Source organism: Microcaecilia unicolor, chromosome 4, assembly GCF_901765095.1.
Source record: "Microcaecilia unicolor chromosome 4, aMicUni1.1, whole genome shotgun sequence".
In the NCBI taxonomy this organism is placed as follows: domain Eukaryota; kingdom Metazoa; phylum Chordata; class Amphibia; order Gymnophiona; family Siphonopidae; genus Microcaecilia; species Microcaecilia unicolor.
In genome coordinates this window covers 19,033,106-19,053,794 of record NC_044034.1, presented here as the reverse complement: position 1 = coordinate 19,053,794, position 20,689 = coordinate 19,033,106, and the positions used below count along the sequence as shown (strand labels likewise).

At 45.4% G+C, this 20,689-nt stretch overlaps 1 protein-coding gene across 1 annotated transcript in view; it reads left to right on the top strand.

The window, feature by feature from the left end:
- The window catches only part of XRRA1 (X-ray radiation resistance associated 1), a 116,922-nt gene that overhangs the window by 83,156 nt on the left and 13,077 nt on the right, over positions 1-20,689 (top strand). The window contains exons 13-15 of the mRNA XM_030199996.1: positions 7,557-7,675; positions 10,750-11,046; positions 15,099-15,252. Coding sequence (XP_030055856.1) covers positions 7,557-7,675; positions 10,750-11,046; positions 15,099-15,252 — 570 coding nt within the window. The remainder of the gene's footprint in view (positions 1-7,556; positions 7,676-10,749; positions 11,047-15,098; positions 15,253-20,689) is intronic.

Genomic DNA, 20,689 nt, shown 5'->3' with positions numbered 1-20,689 from the left:
TGCGTTTTACAGTCCTGAGACGACACTTCCAGTTCAGAGCCCTCCCTTTCGGGTTGGCTACTGCTCCGCGGACCTTTTCCAAAGTAATGGGGGTCATAGCGGCCTTCCTGCTAAAGGAAGGAGTACAAGTCCATCCTTATCTGGACGACTGGTTGATCCGAGCCCCCTCTTATGCAGAGTGCGGCAAAGCTATGGACCGGGTAGTTGCTCTTTTGAGCTCCCTGGGATGGATCATCAACTGGAAGAAGAGCCAGCTGCGCCCGACTCAGTCCCTGGTGTATCTGGGAGTTCGATTCGACACCCAAGTGGGCAGAGTGTTCCTGCCAGACAATCGGATTGTCAAGCTTCAGGCTCAGGTGGACTAGTTCCTAGTAGCCTCTCCTTTTGGGCTTGGGACTATGTGCAGCTGTTGGGCTCTATGACGGCCACGATGGAAGTAGTGCCCTGGGCCAGGGCTCATATGAGACCACTACAGCTATCTCTGCTGCTGCGCTGGACTCCGATGTCGGAGGATTATGCTGTGCGCCTTCCCGTGGACCCAGCAGTGCGCAAGGCGCTGAGCTGGTGGACGCAGACAGACGAGTTGTCTGCAGGATTGCCTCTGGTGACCCCGGAGTGGATTGTCGTCACGACAGACGCCTCTTTGATGGGCTGGGGAGCCCACTGCTTGGGAAGGACAGCGCAGGGGCTCTAGTCTCCTGCAGAGGCAAGTGGTCTATCAACCTCCTGGAACTCAGAGCCATTCGGTTGGTGTTATTGGAGTTCATCCCGGTACTGGTGTTGAAGCCTGTACGGGTCCTGTCGGACAATGCCACGGCTGTGGCCTATATCAACCGCCAGGGAGGTACCAAGAGCGCCCCTCTAGCCAGGAGGCTATGAGTCTTTGCCAGTGGGCGGAAGCGAACCTGGAGCAGCTTTCAGCGGCCCACATTGCCGGAGTCATGAATGTCAAGGCGGACTTTCTCAGTCGCCATACCTTGGAGCCCGGAGAGTGGCAACTATCTGCTCAGGCGTTCTTGGACATCACGAAGCGCTGGGGCCAGCCGAGCCTAGATCTGATGGCGTCATCGGCCAATGGCCAAGTGCCGCGCTTTTTCAGCAGAGGACGGGACCCTCGATCCCTGGGAGTAGATGCTCTTCTCCAACAGTGGCCGACACAAGAGCTCCTCTATGTGTTCCCGCCCTGGCCCATGTTGGGCAGGGTGCTAGACCGGGTGGCAAAGCATCCCGGCAGGGTAATCCTGGTGGGTCCGGATTGGCCCAGACGTCCCTGGTATGCGGACTTGTTCAGGCTCTCAGTCGACGATCCTCTGCGGCTGTCAGTGGAGCAGGGCCTGTTACATCAGGGTCCCGTGGTGATGGAGGATCCCTCTCCCTTTGGTCTTACGGCCTGGCTATTGAGCGGCAGCGTCTGAGGAAGAAGGGCTTCTCGGACAAGGTCATCGCCACTATGCTGAGAGCGAGGAAGCGCTCTACTTCTACTGCTTACGTCAGGGTTTGGCGTATCTTTGCAGCATGGTGTGAAGCAGGCTCACTTTCTCCCTTCACTGCTCCAATTTCTTCAGTGTTGGCGTTCCTGCAAGAAGGTCTGGAGAAAGGCCTGTCGCTCAGTTCCCTTAAAGTCCAGGTAGCGGCTCTGGCTTGCTTCAGGGGCCGCCTGAAGGGTGCTTCCCTGGCTTCGCAGCCAGATGTGGTGCGCTTTCTCAAGGGAGTTAATCACCTGCGCCCTCCTCTGCACTCAGTGGTGCCTGCGTGGAATCTCAACCTGGTGCTAAGAGCATTGCAGAAGCCGCCTTTGGAACCCTTGTCGAGGGCATCTCTGAAAGACCTGACGTTGAAAGCAGTCTTTTTGGTGGCTATCACTTCAGCCAGAAGAGTTTCCGAGCTCCAGGCGCTCTCATGTCGAGAGCCTTTTCTGCAGTTCACTGAGGCAGGAGTGACTATTCGCACAGTGCCTGCCTTCCTGCCCAAGTTTGGTTCTCGCTTCTATGTGAATCAGCAGCTCTGTCTCCCTTCCTTTCGTAGGGAGGACTACCCAGAGGAGTACTCCGCTCTTGAATATCTGGATGTGAGACGAGTCATCATCAGATACTTGGAAGTGACCAATGATTTCCGGAAATCGGATCATCTGTTTGTCCTGTTTGCAGGTCCTCGTAAGGGTCTGCAGGCTGCTAAGCCTACAGTGGCAAGGTGGGTCAAGGAAGCCATTGCAGCGGCTTATATGGCCGCGGGGAAGGTGCCGCCTATCCAGCTGAAGGCTCATTCCACGATGGCTCAGGCGGCCTCGATGGCAGAGGCCGGATCCGTCTCCTTGGAAGAGATATGCAAGGCGGCAACGTGGGCTTCGGCTCATACATTCTCCAAGCATTACCGTTTGACTGTGGCTGCACGGGCGGAGGCCCGGTTTGGAGCTTCAGTGTTGAGGTCAGGGATTTCTATGTCCCGCCCTGGGTGAGTACTGCTTCGGTACATCCCACCAGTCTATGGATTGATCAGCTTGATGATATGGAAGGTAAAATTATGTATAATCATACCTGATAATTTTCTTTCCATTAATCATAGCTGATCAATCCATAGCCCCTCCCAGATATCTGTACTGTTTATATTCTGGTTGAATTTTAGGTTCAAGTTTAGCCTTCAGTTACTTCAGGAGGACTTCGTGTTCAAGTTCTTCTTTCACTTGGATTCTTCAAGAGTTGAGACGAGTTTGTGTTACAGTGAGCTGCTGCATTCCTCTCCCCTCCGTTTTACGGGGCTGGATTGAGACATAAATTCTGCCGGCACTCCCTCCCGCTTCGTGCGGCTGTAGGGCAGCTTTGTACCCCTCCCGCTTCGGCGGTGTTAGGGTCAGTCAGCTCCTCCCGCGGTTGCGGTTGCAGGATAAGCCAGATCCCCCCGCATCGGCGGGTGTGGTGTCCCTCCCCCGCTCCGCGGGGATGAGCTGGACGGATTCCCCTCCCCCACTTGTGTGGGGATGAGCTGGGTTAATTCCCCTCCCCCGTTTCGGCGGTGGTGAGCTGGGCAGAGTGTCCCTTCGTGGGTGTAATTCTCTAAGTGCTGAGTCCTGCGGATAGAGCTTTGATATCGACATACTGAGGAGTTTCCGGCAGCACATGACCACATATAGGGAGGCAAAAGTTTGCTCTCTATCTCCACCTGCTGGTAGATGGACACAACCCACCTTTTCGGCCACGTTTTTAGTTTTGGATGAAATAACCATGTGTTTTCGGTGGGTCTTCCTCCCTCTATCCCTCCTCCTCCCAGCCCCCCCCCCCCCCTCTTTGAGTGCCTCCTACTTCACTCTTAGGTCCTCCTTGGTCTTATCTGGTGGTCGAGGGGTATAATTGGGGCAGGAGCGATCCCCAGTTACTCCTGCCCATTCTGGCTCTGCTGTCAAAATGGCTGCCACGACTGGGGCATCACTCCTACCCTGACTATATCTGTAGACCACAGGGATTGTAAGGTAATCCTGGAAGAAGAGGGGGTATTCTTTGTATTCTTTTTTTTTTTTTTTTGTACTGCAATTGCAAATAATGAAATTATGATCTTGCACAGTAGTTTATAAGGTAAATAAAGTGCTCCAAATACATGCTTTTGATAAAAATATTTTAGCAGGAATTTAAGTCTGTAAATTTGAGATAAGCTCCTTAGGAATTAGCCTCTCTTTGGAGTTACGATGTCAGCTGTTACTCCAAGTGTGATGGAAAGTCAGCCACTGTAAAAGCACCATGGCTTTTTGTTTTAGTTTTCATTAGCTGCGGTCCATGTGTGTGGAGGCTATTTTGCTTGGAGGTAAAATATGGTCTTTCATTATTTAAATGATTATATTCTGGCTTGGATACTGTGATGGGTTTTGGCTGCAGTTTTGGTTTCGGCCAAAAGATTTCAAACAGATTTGGTGGCAATTTAGGTTTTGGCCAAAATTTTAAAAAGCAGTTTTGGTTGATCTCTAGATCACACACGGAGACAGTGATAGAACCAGGAACTGGAATGGAGGCAGAGACTCTGACAGAGGGTCAATAAAAGCTGGGTTTAGAACTGAGGTACGGGAGAGTAAAGGAATGGCCAGCAGGAAAAAGGAGATGTTGATGTTGATGTGTAAGTCTCTGGTGAGACACCATGTAGAATATTATGTGCAGTGCAGATTTCAATGGACTAAAACTCAGACTGGCTCATCTGGAGACATATGGTAATCCTAGACATGGTGGTTAGGCATGGGAGAAGAGGGCTACAGGTTGACTTGGGGGCAGGGGGATAGAAGAATTAGGGCTGGCGAGGGGCTTAGTGCAGTAGCACAGCCAGGAATTTTTAACAGGGAGTGCAACAGTGAGATCTTCCAACTGTGAGTCCTCTGGCTGCCTCTCTGTGTATTTCAAGCCTCATTCTGGTGCTCCAATAGCCTCTCTCAGGGAACTTCAAGCCTCATTCTAGTGCTCTAGTAGCCTCTCTTTGTGTATTCTAAACCTCATTCTGGTGCTTTCAGTGCATTCCAAGCCTTACTCTGGCGTCCACACTGAAGGGACGGGGTACGTAGGCAACAGATACATAGTGCATACATGCAAGGGGGTGTATACATAGGCGTGGCTCTTAAGTGACATGGCATAAGGCACATAGATGTCGAGTTACACTCATATTCTAACAGACTCTTGGCACCCAGATGCCATTAGAGAATTTGCGCTCAGGCCGTTGCATCTAGGTGTCTAATTTTGGCACCCAATTATACAATTGCCCCCCTCCTGATAGTATCTCTGAATCGCAGACTCCTCAGCACTATCTGAAGCAGAGGGAAGGCAGAGCTAGATGTTTTCTGATTAAAAGTGATATTCAGTCCACTAACTGGATAAGTATCCAGATAAGAAATGTCCGATTTGTATTATCTGAATATATGGTTCACTCATACTTTTCTGTGACCCGCTTCGAACTATCTCGGTATTAACGGGATACAAGTCCAGTGTAAAGTAAAGTAAATAAGGTTAGGACAGCAAAACGTTTTTGAAGAAATTCACCCGAAGCAATGTGTACAGCGAGTTAAATAGGCCTTAAGGCAGGGGTCTTCATCCCCAGTCCTCAAAGTCCAACTGGTCAGGTTTTCAGGATGACCCTAATGCAGGGGTTCTCAACCCAGTCCTCAGTACCCATCCAGCCAATCAGGTTTTCAGGATGCACACAATGAATATGCATGAGCTGGAGTTGCGTACCATGGAGAGATAATACATGCAAATTTATCTCATTCACATTCATTTTGAATATCCTGAAAACCTGACTGGCTGGATGTGACCCAAGGACTGGGTTGAGAACACCTGCCCTAATGAAGATGCATGAGGTGGATTTGCATGCATACCACCCTCCATTGTATGCAAATCTCTCATGCATATTCATTAGGATAGGGTCCAAGAAAGCACGAAGGCAGACGGTCTGCAAACTCCAAGATGGAAAACAAAAAAAGCAGATCGTGTAGAAATGAAATGCAATTTATTTAAACAATACAACAATATTTATATGAGTACAAACAGCCCGACACAGGCCGTGTTTCGCCCAACTGGGCTGCTTCAGGGGCTATAAAAGATATTTAAAAAATAAAATTGGTGAGTAATCTGCTGTAATATTACATATCTAGGTAACATACATAAAAATTATATACACATACATGTATATGCACATACAACAAATATATCATGTATATACATACATAAATTTAAAATAATATGTATCTCATAAAACATGCCCTATATATAACACTTATCGCTTGGGCAATACATATATAGAGAGCATCATCTAAAATTATATTAAATATTGATAAAACAGAAATCAAAAGAAAAGGAACAGCTATATCCTATGTATACATGAGAATGAATTAACATAGGCTAAGACACCCACCTATACAGAAAATCCTTTGTTGCCAAATATAAGGCAAAATGTTGCCTTATATTTGGCAACAAAGGATGTTCTCTATATATGTATTGCCCAAGCGATAAGTGTTTTATATAGGGCATGTTTTATGAGATACATATTATTTTAAATTTATGTATGTATATACATGATATATTTGTTGTATGTGCATATACATGTATGTGTATATAATTTTTATGTATGTTACCTAGATATGTAATATTACAGCAGATTACTCACCAATTTTATTTTTTAAATATCTTTTATAGCCCCTGAAGCAGCCCAGTTGGGCGAAACACGGCCTGTGTCGGGCTGTTTGTACTCATATAAATATTGTTGTATTGTTTAAATAAATTGCATTTCATTTCTACACGATCTGCTTTTTTTGTTTTCCATATTCATTAGGATAGTCCAAGAAAACAGCAGGGTAATCGATCTGCAAACTCCAAGATGGAAACCAAACGAAGCAGATATATACGTGGAAAACAATATTTAATGGATACAAGTCAATAAAATTAGCAAGCCCGACACAGGCCGTGTTTCGCCCCACTGGGCTGCATCAGGGGCTAATCTGTATGATCATATAGTCTCCACTTGAGTATCTATCTGTTGAACTCGCAATTTGACAGATGGCACTTCACGAAAACAAATCTTTCAGAAGCTGTGAACCGACATATGCCACCATAAAAAAATTTACCTTTTTTTTTAATTTACATTTTTATGGTGGCATATGTCGGTTCACAGCTTCTGAAAGATTTGTTTTCGTGAAGTGCCATCTGTCAAATTGCAAGTTCAACAGACAGATATTTATTAGCCCCTGATGCAGCCCAGTGGGGCGAAACACGGCCTGTGTCGGGCTTGCTAATTTTATTGACTCGTATTCATTAGGATATCCTGAAAGCCTGACCCATTTGTGGTCCTCATGGATAGGGAGTGAATACTGCTGCCTTAAGGAAACACAGCCAGAAATATTCCTTTTTAATACATGTGCAGATCTCAACATAGATCCAGTTAGCCTGCTTAGTATTTGATTTGCTGACATGAAGCTGGGGATGGTAGCCCAATTATGAAATTACCCCCCCCCCCATTTAATTGATTTGGTTTGATACAATGAAGTAGTATTTATTGTGTAATCAAATGTACTATGCTGTCCTAATTTGATTGTCTCTGTTATGTCCTTTAGATTGTAAGCCCTTTTGAGCAGGGACTGTCTCTTTTCGTGTTTGACTATACAGCGCTGCGTAAGTCTGGTAGCGCTTTAGAAATGTTGAGTAGTAGTAGTAGTATTTATTTATTACATTTGTACCCCGTGCTTTCCCGCTCATCGCAGGCTTAATGCGGCTTACATAGTAACAAGAGAATACAATCTATAGTAAACGAATCAACAAAGGGGGTATGTGATAGGACAAATGAACAAGGAGTAAGTGGGAATAGAAGAGGTATGAGAAAAAGGATAGGGATAGGTAAGGCGGTGGAGCGATTAAGGAGAAGATGGGAAGAGCATGGAGGGTACAAAGGTTGGTAGGAGATATTTCTGAGTCATTGTAGATAGTGGTTATTTGATAGTGGTACTTAAGGATTCAGTCTCTAGTTTGGCAGCTCTGTGGGTCTTTGTGATCTGATGCAGTATTAAAAAGCACATTGTTGAAGATATTTTACATTTGTAGGTGATCCTCCATTGCTGACCAGCTTTCTACAGGATCAACTGAGGATTAAATTAATACGGAGAAAAAGTTTGGAGAAGGAGAGATTACATATTGCCATTCCTGTCAAGGCTCACAGAAAGGTATGAGCAATAGTGTTAGTTTTAAACTTTCCTACAAAGCCCATCTTCTTATCCCCTGTTATAATCTAACAGCAACAACACATCTTTCAATTTCTCGTTGAGAAGCCATCAAAGAGACCTCAGGTTTTCTCTCTAGTTTGTCCCAGTCCTAACACAAAGACTTGCAAGAGCCTCTTGAAGTTACTTCCAGTGGTCTGGTGTCTCTTTAGTAGGATCCAGTACTGTTCGCTTAGCCAGATGATCTTCAGGGATCCCACAATATATCTCAAAGGCCCAATATGGGAAACCGGTCCATTAAAGTCTAACTTGGAGAGGAAAGCGTACGGGAACGTGCCCTGTGTAGTCAATTTTGAAAACACATTCAAAATTTCTCCTTCAGGATCAAGTATGAAACATTTTATCCATCTTGTACAATTTCAAGATAACCAAAAATGATCCTTTTCACTAATGAATAATCATTTTTGTTTCATTTCCATCGTATCAGTGATAACCAGATGTGGGCGCAGCTCAGTAGCAGTTCTTTAAAGCTTCAGCTACACACCTTACTACCATTACCAAGTGACTCCATTTGTTCAAGATGGGTTGATTCAGTCCTAGTTTTATTCCACTGTAGGCCAGATTCTGTATATTGCGTCTAAAATGTAGCCACGTCAGAATAACACACGTAGCGCGATTCTACAGTAAGATGCGGTTTATAGAATAGCGCATAGGCTGGGGGAATGCACGGACATTTAGACGCAGCCATTTATGTCACTGAAAATCTGGTGTAAATGCTCACCCCTAAATGTTCCCCTGAATTCTATAACACACGTAAATGTGATTGACGACTCCTCCCATAGCCACATCCCCTTTTCAGCTATGCGCGTTGGAATTTACGCGCACATATGCCTAAAAAAGAAGCATGTGTAAATTCTAATTATTGACAATTAATGTTGATAATTGGCTCATTACTCAATTGAGTAGCACACGTACATTGGTCTCGTGCACAATATAACGTGCGCAAGTCGCTGCGTCTTATATAGGATCAGGCCCTATATGTGCGAACTTGCAGTCTTTCTTTTTTTGGGGGGGGGGATGGAGTAGGGACTAAGAACTGGAAACTTCTGCATGCAGTGACATAAAACCAGAACTGTATCCAACTCTACAGGAAAAAAATGGAGCCAGTTGGCAACCTGAGTAGGTCTTAAACTAAATCATAGAAAGAAGTTATCTCCCAAAATCAATTGAGTTTAACTTATATCAAATCAACAATAGGGAGATAATTATATATGGCGTTATCAAACAACTCTATTTATTTAGTCTTAACATTTGTGAAGATTAAATGCCTATTAAGAGGAAAAAGCCTCTAGAAGCCTCCAGTGAATACTATTTGTTTTTGTAGCACAGTTCTAGCGCTTCCGAGCAGAGATGCAACGAACTACCGTACCCTGAAGCAGGTCTCTCGAAACGACGGCCATCGTAGGTCGGGGTTCGACCAGTCAAATTTTGACTCTGCCCGAAGCTAAGTAGCTAATTAAAACACTAGTGCTAGTTCCATGTTATAAGAAATAATGACATTTAACTATGATGCTTAAAAGAGGTTTTTTGTAAGCCGATGATGAAGTCCAGCTCTCCATAGTGAAATACAAAAACAAATAGTATTCACTGGAGGCTTCTAGAGGCTTTTTCCTCTTAATAGGCATTTAATCTTCACAAATGTTAAGACTAAATAAATAGAGTTGTTTGATAACGCCATATATAACTATCTCCCTATTGTTGATTTGATATAAGTTAACCTGAGTAGGTCAGCAAGGGGTGTAGTTAGCCACAAGAAGCGGCTAAGTAATTATCTGAAGGATCTAACAGGGCCTATGTCAAGTCCTTCATTAAATAGTGCTTTCTTATCTGCTTCTTGCGGCTGACTAAACTCCTTTTGACCCGTGACTTTCCTTGTGTTGGTCATCCCCGCTCTCTGGTCTTGGGCAACCTTGTACACAGCTCCTCTAACAAATGATACCACCGTAAGTGAGCTCACAGCATGGCATTTTGGATAAGTCCTGCTGTGATCTGTATTTTTTTAATCGACTAAAAATAGCCTGTCTGATATTTAGCCTTGACAGTTGGTGGTTTTTTTTAAAGCAGTGGCTGCTTTGGCTGAAATCAATTCAGGTATTCAGTGGCGGTTTCTGGATGGTGGCCGACATGGAATATTCAGATTCCACAATCCAGATAGTGGAGATATTAAGGGCCCCTTTCACTAAGCCGCGTAGGCGCCTACGCACGTCAATTTTCAACTACCACCCAGCTACCGTGTGGCCCTGGCGGTAATTTCATTTTTATGCGCGTCCACTAAATTTTTGGTGTGTGGCGCTAACCAGGCAGTAATCGGTTGGGGGGCGGGGGACACATCTTGCCCCTGGCCGACCCTGTTGGCCAGCACCCTCATAATTTCTGGGTAACGCATTTACATTTCCTATTGACATGGCTTAAGTCACATAGACGCCGATTTACACTCGTATTCTACAACAGACTCTTGGTGCCCAGATGCTGTTATAGAATTTGTGCTCAGCACGTTACATCTAGGCGCCCAAAGCAGGGGTTCTCACCCCAGTCCTCAATACACATCTAGCCAATCAGGTTTTCAGGATACCCACTATGAATATGCATGAGATGGAGTTGTATACAATGGAGGTAGTGCATGCAAATTTATCTCATTCATTTTGGATATCCTGAAAACCTGACTGGCTGGATGTGTCCCGAGGACTAAGTTGAGAACCCCTGCTCTAATGAATATGTATGAGGTGGATTTGCATGCATACTTCCTCCATTGCATGTAAATCTCTCATGCATATTCAGTAGGAATGTCCTGAAAGCCTGATCCATTTATGGCCCTTGTGGATAGGGAGTGAATACTTCTGCCTTAAGGAAACATAGCCAGAAATATTCCTTTTTAATACATGTGCAGATCTCTCCATAGACCCAGTTAGCCTGCTTAGTATTTGATTTGCTGACATGAGAACGGTTCTTCAAATGTTCCTGGTAACAGTAATTTTCCATGTGTTTCGTTTGAGTTCCTTTCTTTAATTCTATTGTAGGTGGAAACATATATTCCAAAGGTACCAAAGCGGCCTCTGATGTTAGAAGCTCCTCAGCATTGCTACCAGGATTTTCTTTCTGGCAGATCCAAACTCATAGGTTTTGGCAAAGAATCACAGTTATTAGCTGGCCACTTTTCACCAGTCATATCAGTTTGGAAGCAACAGCGAGAGGAAACTTCTGAGAATATACAGGTGTCTAACAGCCATCACAAGGCCCGTGACAAAAAGACCCAAGACTTCCTACTAGATCCTGTTGCAGAGGAAGGCAACGTGGAATCCGTCTTCATGACCCAGGTGTGTGTATGCTTCTGTGTTCTTGTGCATGATGATATTTTAGGAGAAAATAAGGTAAGCAGTATGATCTAACAGCCAATCACTGAACTCGGAATCGGGAGAGCGGATACATTTCCTGACTCTATGTACAAAGACTAGGGGACACTCAATGAAGTTACATGGAAAAATTTTAAAACAAATAGGAGGAAATATTTTTTTCACTCAATGAATATTTAAGCTGTGGAACTCATTACCAGAGGATGTGGTAACAGTGGTTAGCGTGTCTGGGTTTAAAAAAGGGGTTGGACAAGTTTCTGGAGGAAAAGTCCATAGTCTCTTATTGAGATGGACATGGGGGAAGTCACTTCTTATCCCTGAGATCAGTAATGTTGCTTCTATTTAAGTTTCTGTCAGGTACTTGCGACCTGGATTGGCCACTATTGGAAGCAGGATACTGGGCTAGATGGACCATTGGTCTGACCCAGTATGGCTATTGTTATGTTCTTATATGTATGGCAACAACATAAAAGGGGTAATTCATTAAAAAAAAGATGTAATGGTTATGTGCTGATTACATATGTAAATGCTTCGAATGCAAGCATATATGCGTTAATTGCACTCTTACTCCCATAAATGCCGAAAATCTACCTAAGCACTATTCTGTAAATACACATATGTCTTAGCGTGTATTGTACAGGTAGGCATACACATAGGTGGAGTCTGGTCAGAGCATGTGTGAGACTCGCACTTAACACACATCCGGGGGAATTCTATATATGGCGCTGAACTTTAGGCGTGGAAAAGTGTTCTAACAGATGTAAGTTGCTGAAACAGTGGAGAAATGGTAGATCTGTGCGAAAGTACACTTCTCTGAGGACAAGCAGGCTGCTTGTTCTCACGTGTGGGTCGACGTCCGCATCGGCCCAGGAAACGGCAAATTTTCACCAGCAAAATTAAAAAGTTTTGCCAGAGTCTTCTGGTGCGCGTTCAGCGCGCACGACTTACCGCCCGTCACGTGAGCGTGCCTCCTCAGTTCTTTTTTGTCCGCGACGAGGTGACAAGATTTTTTTCTGCTCTCCTTGTTCTTGGCCCAGGAACAGAGTCTGACGTCTATTTCTTTTATTATTTTAGTCATTTTCTTAAAAAAAAACCCCAAAACATATATTCCCGTAGTTACTTTTAGTATTTTTTTCTCTATTTTAAGTTTACTTTCTTTTCGACGCGGCTGGCCTTTCTCCCTTTTTGTGCCCTTCTCTTTTTTGGCACAATCGCGTTGTTTGATTTCGCCGAAGCAATTTTCCCTTCCATGTCATCGAAGACACCCAGCGGCTTCAAACGTTGTACTCGGTGCAACTGGACCATCTCAGGTACCGATACCCACGCCTGGTGTATCGAGTGCCTTGGGGCCCGACCATAGCCCAGCCTCTTGTAGTCTGTGCCTTCGTATGAAGAAATGGACCCAAGCGTCTCGAGAAGCCCAACGAGAAAACTTTTTAGGGCTCGGTCCGGTCCTTCGACATTGACATTGGTACCGAGGTCGGCGGCGTCGACATTGAAAGAAGCATCGATGTTGAGAAGAGAGGTGATGGCTGCTGAAAGACCAACTCGCGCTGGGAGCAGTGAAGCGTCGAGTGGGTCTCCACCTGCCTCAAGGCCTCCTGTTATGCAGGCCCCCCGGTACCGACCTTCGTCGGACCCAGCCCCGAGGAGATGTGAGGATTCCATATCCTCATCGGTACTGAGGAGTCTCGATGACGGGTGTTGAGCAAAGGTGAAGAAGCACCGTCATCATTCTCCTTCAACACATGGTACCGGGAGCTCCAGGGCATTGAGAGAGTCGGCACCCGAGAAGCATCAGCGCCAAGAGGATCGCTCCCCCTCGATACAGGAGGTGCCGATGCATCGGTCTCCTAGCAGCCCGGTACCTGCTCCCGAGCCTCCAAGGATTCTGACACCGCCTGTTCCACTGACCCCGCAGCCTTCTCCGATGGCGGCTCTTGACGAGCGCATCTGGGCCTTGTTTCCAGAACTTCTGGAGGGACTGCTACGACAGCTTCAGTGTCAGGGGTGCTTGCCCCTTTCAGTGCCGTCTGCTGCAGCGGTGTCCGGCCCTTCTCCTGCGGCGAGGTCCCCGATCTTGGTGCCGCCTGCTGCATCGGCGTCAGCTGCCACCCAGGTCGACTCTCTGACGTCGGAGGAGGGAGCTTTGCCACAGTTGGACCGGGCGTCGGCCTCTTGACATCGCCATAGAGGACATCATTCCTCGGCGTCGAGGCAGGTTCAGTGTCGAAGTACCTTAACACAGGTTTTATCCGACACTGAGCAGGAGTGTTCGTGGGAGTCAGATGAGGATCCCAGGTACTTTTCTTCTGATGAGTCCTTTGGGATTCACCTGATCCTTCCCCTCCGCCAGAGAGGAGACTATCTCCACCGGAGAGTCTGTCTTTTTCCTCTTTTGTCTGGGAAATGGCTACGGCTATTCCCTTCCCTGTGGAGGTTGAGGATGAGCCCAGGACTGAGATGCTCGAGGTCCGGGATTATTCTTTTCCACTTAAAGAGGCCATGACAGTTCCTCTGCATAAGGTACTGAAGGAAGTCCTTATGCGAAACTGGTCGGCCCCTCTGTCTGGCCCTGTGGTCCCGAGGAAAGCTGAAATCCCAGTATCGGATCCACGGTGAACCTGGACTGATGAGGTCTCAGTTACCCCACAATTCCATGGTGGTGGACTCAGCCCTCAAGAGAGCCAGGAGTTCTAGAGACTATGCTTCAGCGCCCCCAGAGGAGGTGTTTTGCCAAAGCTGCCACCACCAAAGGCAGTGCCAATTTCCATTTTGCAGAGGGCACTGGTTAACCTAGAGCCATAAGAACATAAGAAATAGCCATAGTAGATCAGACCAATGGTCCATCTAGCCCAATATTCTGCTTCCAACAGTGACCAATCCAGGTCACAAGTACCTGGTTAAAACCCAAAGAGTAGCAACATTCCAGAATCTCAAACAATAATAAGATTCCGGAATCCCAACGAGTAGCAACATTCCATGCAGAATCTCAAAGAGTAGCAACATTCTATGCTACCAATCCCGGGGCAAGAAGTGGCTTCCCCCATGTCCATCTCAATAACAGACTATGGATGTTTTCTCCAGCTCTATCTCCAACTTTTGAAACCTGCGATCACTAGAGCTTTAGCAGGTGAGCTGGCACACAGTGGGTTGATATAAATGCATACCTTTATGTCCAAGGATCTCCCACTCAGATTGTGATCTCTGAAATTTCAGGCTGAGGGCAGGAAGCACCATGTGCCATCTCTGTTCTTGATGATGTCTACGTTCTTCATAGCTGTTCTGCCAAGAGTGATAAATTGTTGGATTTCTTGACTTCATATTTTATTATTGATTAATGATTCAAGAGCACTATGGCTTGTTTTATTTATCCAGTGAGAAGTACGTTGGTGTTATGGGGCCTGGTGTATTATTGCTATTCTTTCTTTTATAGGATTGTTGCTGTTTAACGTTTTTGGTATATCAGGTTTGCATCATAGGTTCTACGTGCACTTTTGCAGAATTTTGTATTGCTTCAGAATATACTTAAGAACAGATGGATTTTATGTTTCTGTTACTGAGGTAACACCAGAATTTGAACAGTTTAAAACTTAAGGTCTTCTTTTTACAAAGCTAAGCTAGTGATTTCCGCTCGGCAAATGACATGAAGCCCATAGGAATTGAATGGGCTTCCTCTCATTGGCCGCACCAAGAATCGGTAGCGCTGCTTCTTAAAAGAAGCCCTAAGTGTGATGTCCAGTTATATGTTTTACCTGATTGTTTTCTTTTCTTTGGGGGGGTGGGGAGAGGGGCAGAGGTGCATCATGGTTAAGTTGTGTAATTATTATAATCTTGGGGAGTTGGGGGGGTGGCAGAGGGTTTATGGCCCAAGCCCTGAATCTTTTAAATACCTTGCAACACCTCTGCTAAATAGTAGGTACACTACATCCATGAAATGCAGTTCAACAGTATCTGAATTTCCTGTATTTTATGCTGAATAGTGTTTTATATCTCTTTATCGATTTATTGAAAAGGTTGGTGATTTACCAGACGTACCATGTAAACCTCAAAGAAAAAAGAGCAAGAAATTGAAAAAGCAATCAAAAGAGGAGATGATCCCTGAAAAATACCGAGGTTATGAAGAGCTGCTTGACGCCAAAGTAGACCCTGATTTCACTGAGCCAGAGGGTAAGTGGAGTGCAGTTATCTAATTGATTATGTGAGTAAAAAGGATTTTACTCATTTAGCCACATTGTGGAGGGATTCCTGGGGGCATGTTTAGCTTAGATAGGAAAAAGTGTTTTACATTGCATTTTCAAATTTTCACATACACTTTTCTAGTAAAGAAAATCCATATGCACAAAATTCAGGTGCAAATGAACATACATACTCTGTCCCTGCAGCAGTTTTCAAAGGGACAGTACATGCTTTTGAAAATTGACACAAATTCCATGGGTAAAAAGTACCTGCAGGACTTGTCCCAAGGTAAACAATTTACCAAATTGTTCCAGAAATTTGCACCAATCCAAGCTAATCAAAATTTTTTAGAAAACTTCACTTAGATTTGAAATAGTTGAGTAAATTTACGTCAAATATTCATAGGTCTAAGCCTGAATTTAAACTGGACCAAATAAAATTCTTCCATCCCTACCATAAACCAGGTCCTTCTTTTCTTTTAAAGACTTAGGACACCTTATGGTAATAACTTGCTTCATGAATGACAAGTATAAAATGTTTTCTTCTGCCTCAGCTAATGATGTAACATTAAAACATTTTAACGCTGAGGAGGAAGTGACATCACTATCCTTGATGGCCACTTAAACGAGGAGCTCTCGCCCATCAGAGAGAGAAATATCAGTGTCCTTTACAGCCATCCCTGGAGCAGGGCGCTGGATTAGTGGTGCCTATCTTTGCGGGATTACGATGTCCGCCTCCCGTCGCCATGCGGTGAATTTGCAGGACTATGTCTTTCAGCAGTGTGCGGCAGCCTTGGGCCTGGCACATGAGGATGCGGGTAGAGGCAATGTGGAGGAACTTGTGATAGTCGTGGCAGACGCATCCTCCAGCTATTCCCCTAGCCCCAGCCAGCTGCAGAGTACTCTAAGGCAATGATGTGCACATGGCTTCAAGAAATAAAAAAAAAGACCTTAAAGCGGTCTGATTAGAGCTAACGGCTTTGGGCGCAGACCTGCGTGGTGAGATCACCGAATTAGGCAAGCGCCTATTAAACATGGAGGCGGACCTCGAGGAGCAAGCAGAGGTGATCACAGGCATTGAGAAACAACTCCTTGATCATAAGCGAGATACCAAAATACTTTCTGGATAAAGTTGAGGATCTAGAGAATCGGAGTCACTGATCTAATTTACGGATATGGGGACTTCTGGAGCTGACATAGTCCTGCAAATTAAATCAAGGACGTGCTATGGACGTCATCTACTTAGATTTCAGCAAGGCTTTCGACACGGTTCCCCACAGGAGGCTCTTAAATAAACTAGACGGCCTGAAGATAGGACCCAAAGTGGTGAACTGGATTAGGAACTGGTTGACGGACAGACGCCAGAGGGTGGTGGTGAATGGAGTTCGCTCGGAGGAAGGAAAGGTGAGTAGTGGAGTGCCTCAGGGATCGGTGCTGGGGCCGATTCTGTTCAATATATTTGTGAGTGACATTGCCGAAGGGTTACAAGGTAAAGTTTGCCTTTTTGCGGATGACACCAAGATTTCCAACAGAGTGGACACCCCGGAGGGTGTGGAAAACATGAAAAAAGATCTGAAGAAGCTAGAAGAATGGTCTAATGTTTGGCAATTAAAATTCAATGCGAAGAAATGCAAAGTGATGCACTTAGGGAGTAGAAATCCAAGGGAGACGTATGTGTTAGGCGGGGAGAATCTGGTAGGCACGGACGGGGAGAGGGATCTTGGGGTGATAGTATCTGAGGACCTGAAGGCGACGAAACAGTGCGACAAGGCGGTGGCAGTAGCTAGAAGATTGCTAGGCTGTATAGAGAGAGGAGTGACCAGCAGAAGAAAGGAGGTTTTAATGCCCCTGTATGAGACGTTGGTGAGGCCCCACCTGGAGTATTGTGTTCAGTTTTGGAGGCCGTATCTTGCGAAGGATGTTAAAAAAATGGAAGCGGTGCAAAGAAAAGCTACGAGGATGGTATGGGATTTACGTTCCAAGACGTATGAAGAGAGGCTTGCTGACCTGAACATGTACACCCTGGAGGAAAGGAGGAACAGGGGTGATATGATACAGACGTTCAAATATTTGAAAGGTATTAATCCGCAAACGAATCTTTTCCGGAGATGGGAAGGCGGTAGAACGAGAGGACATGAAATGAGATTGAAGGGGGGCAGACTCAGGAAAGATGTCAGGAAGTATTTCTTCACGGAGAGGGTGGTGGACGCTTGGAATGCCCTCCCGCGGGAGGTGGTGGAGATGAAAACGGTAACGGAGTTCAAACATGCGTGGGACATGCATAGAGGAATCCTGTGCAGAAGGAATGGATCCTCAGAAGCTTAGCTGAAATTGGGTGGCGGAGCAGTTGGGGGGAAGAGGGGGTGGTGGTTGGGAGGCGAGGATAGGGGAGGGCAGACTTATACGGTCTGTACCAGAGCCGCTGATGGGAGAGGGGGTGGTGGTTGGGAGGCGAGGATAGGGGAGGGCAGACTTATACGGTCTGTACCAGAGCCGCTGATGGGAGGCGGGACTGGTGGTTGGGAGGCGGGAAATACTGCTGGGCAGACTTATATGGTCTGTGCCCTGAAAAGGACAGGTACAAATTCAAGGTAAGGTATACACATATGAGTTTGTCTTGGGCAGACTGGATGGACCATGCAGGTCTTTTTCTGCCGTCATCTACTATGTTACTATGTTACTATGACTGAGTATGTAGACTGTGAAAATGTAGTGCAGCACATTGCCGCAGCCATGCTGTTGGAGCCCTCCACACCACGGGAACCGTTAACAGTTGGTATAGAAAGAGCACATCATGCACTGGGTAGCTGGAGACCAAAGGTCTCTAAGGATACTGTGGTCTGTTTTACAGAGTACAAAGTTAAAGAGGCTGTATTAACTAAGGTGCGAGGGCTCTAACCCCTTTGTGTGGGACAGTTATAAAGTGGACATTTATCAAGCTTTGTCCGCCACGACACTTAAACGCCAGAGTGAATTGTAGCCACTAACCCAGCAGTTGCAGGATGAGGAGACGGGATACAAGTGGCAGCACCCATTTGCACACTTTTTTTTTTTTTAATAAGGATGGAAAGTTACAGCACAGTTGCTCATCTGACGAGGCGTAAGAGTTCCTCTCCTATAAGGGAGACGGAACTTCGCAAGCTCCTGCCTCACAGGATTATCACAAGGCACAGGATCGACCTAGATGGCATAGAGTGTCACAGGGCAGAGGTCGGCTCCAGAGGTAGCTCTCTGAGAATAAGCTGTCCTTGCATCATTTAAAGACCTGGATTCTGGATTCTCACTAATTGTGTTTAGTTTATTTGGCCAGTATGACTGCGGAGGATGTATCTGAAGAATGCTTTAAATCCCAGAATGGCCAATAAGGGTCATCAATAATGCTGAATAGCTCAGAGGGTGTGAGACTGTTATGGGCATGCCACTAGAAGGTTATGTGACATGCCTTATTTGGTTATGGGAGGGGGGTGGGCAGGGGAGGGAGGGTTTGGGGAGTCAGTGGGTAACAATTCACTGCATAAGGATGGGTATGCTAATTGTTCGATTGTAACTGTGTGACTTTGAATGTTCATGGAGGTAACGTTCTAAACTGGTTCAAAGGCTTCCTTACTACAAAAACTTATCAAGTGATATCTAATTCGATTATGTCAGCTTCATGGAAACCCGAATGTGGTGTTCCCCAAGGATCTCCACTCTCGCCAACCCTTTTCAACCTAATGATGATACCACTGGCCAAATCGTTAGCCAATCAAGGCCTTAACCCATACATATACGCAGATGATGTTACGATTTACATCCCGTTTAAACATGATTTAAAAGAAATCACCAAAATCATCAATCATAGCTTCCAAATTATGCACTCATGGATGTATGTCTTCCTTTCAAGGTTTTGATTAAAATCTTTGGAGTCACCCTCAATGATACCTTAACGTTTCAATCACACATTTCTGATACTGTCTCTTTTTGCTTCTTTACACAAATATGGTCTATATGTTCTTTATTGGCTGTTTCATCTGCTCATACTCTGATGCTTGGCTTAGTCTCTGCTAAGCTTGACTGCTGTAATTCCTTACTTCTTGGTCTTCCAAACACCCAAATACACTGACTTCAACTCATACAAAACACTGATATTAAATTTTTTCACTGTCATAAGAAATATGACCCATAACTCCTCTATTCAAGGCTGAACACTGGCTCCCAGTGTCTTATTAAATACCTTATTGGGGTATCCAGCAAGTTCCCACCCACCAATTCCCCCCTGGACAGTTCCCACCTAGGGCTATTCCCACCGGGACACTTCCCACCCACAATATCCTTTTTTTTTTAACCTACTTTTCTTTTCATTATGCTGTCGCAACTTTTTTTCCCCATGAGCCATGATGGTGCGTCACGTTGCGTCATTGTGCTGTGTGAGGCGCTGCTTTTTTTTGGATGGTGACAGGAAGAATCGTCCATCTGGAAGGGGCTGTGTTGCATTGAGAAAGCGGGAAGGTCTCAAGGTTGTGGCGCCGTGAGGATCATTTGTGCAGCGCCAGCATACGGATGTACAAAGAGGAAGTATAATAACAGTGTGTCATTTTGAGGGCCTGATTATTATAGGGACACCTAGCACTTGTTATGAGCAACATTCAGAGTTTCTATCTATCTATTTATTTATTTACTTATTTAGGAGCATTTAAAATCATTTTTTTTAGTTTACTTGTAGGCAGGGTGCAGTTAGGGGTGGGGGGGCATTGCCCCCCCCCAAATGAACTGCATGTCTGGAAGGGGAAAGAGATTGGGGGGGGGGCTTTGCACTCCCCCCCCCCCCCCACAATGCTCTGGAAAGGGAAGGGTAAGGAGATGAATTGCCCTAGTGCTTTTTGTATTTTTATTTTTGTTGCTTATGGGTGGGGATTGTCCTCCATAGTGTGGTGGGAATTGTCCAGGTGGGAACTGATCTAGAATCTTATAAGATACTTGTCTTGCTGTCCGTATTCCATACTCCCTATCAAAGACTCTTATGTTGCTCCCAACACTGCCTGTTGTCTATCCCCTCATTTCATTAGATTCACCTTGATACTGTCCCTTTGGAATAGTCTCCCTCTATCTCTAAGGCAGAAAACCTCCTTTGAAAAATTAAAATCACTGAAGACACTTTCCCACCCCTCTCTTTCACCTTCTGACACATTCATATTCGTTGGGCCAGCAACTCGCAGTGTATAAAAATTGTTATACGTCTGCCCCCCCCATATTATTGTGATTTCCCATTAACTTTTTGACCCTTAATTCTATTGGTCTCTTTCCAATCACTTCTATTGTCTCCATCTCCTGGGAGGACTCATGTGTAGCATTTTGTTTCTCCATCACAGCTTTGTTAATTGGCCCCCTCCCCTTCGATTTTTATGATTTCTGTAAACCACTTAGATTTTTGTTATATAGGTGGTATATTA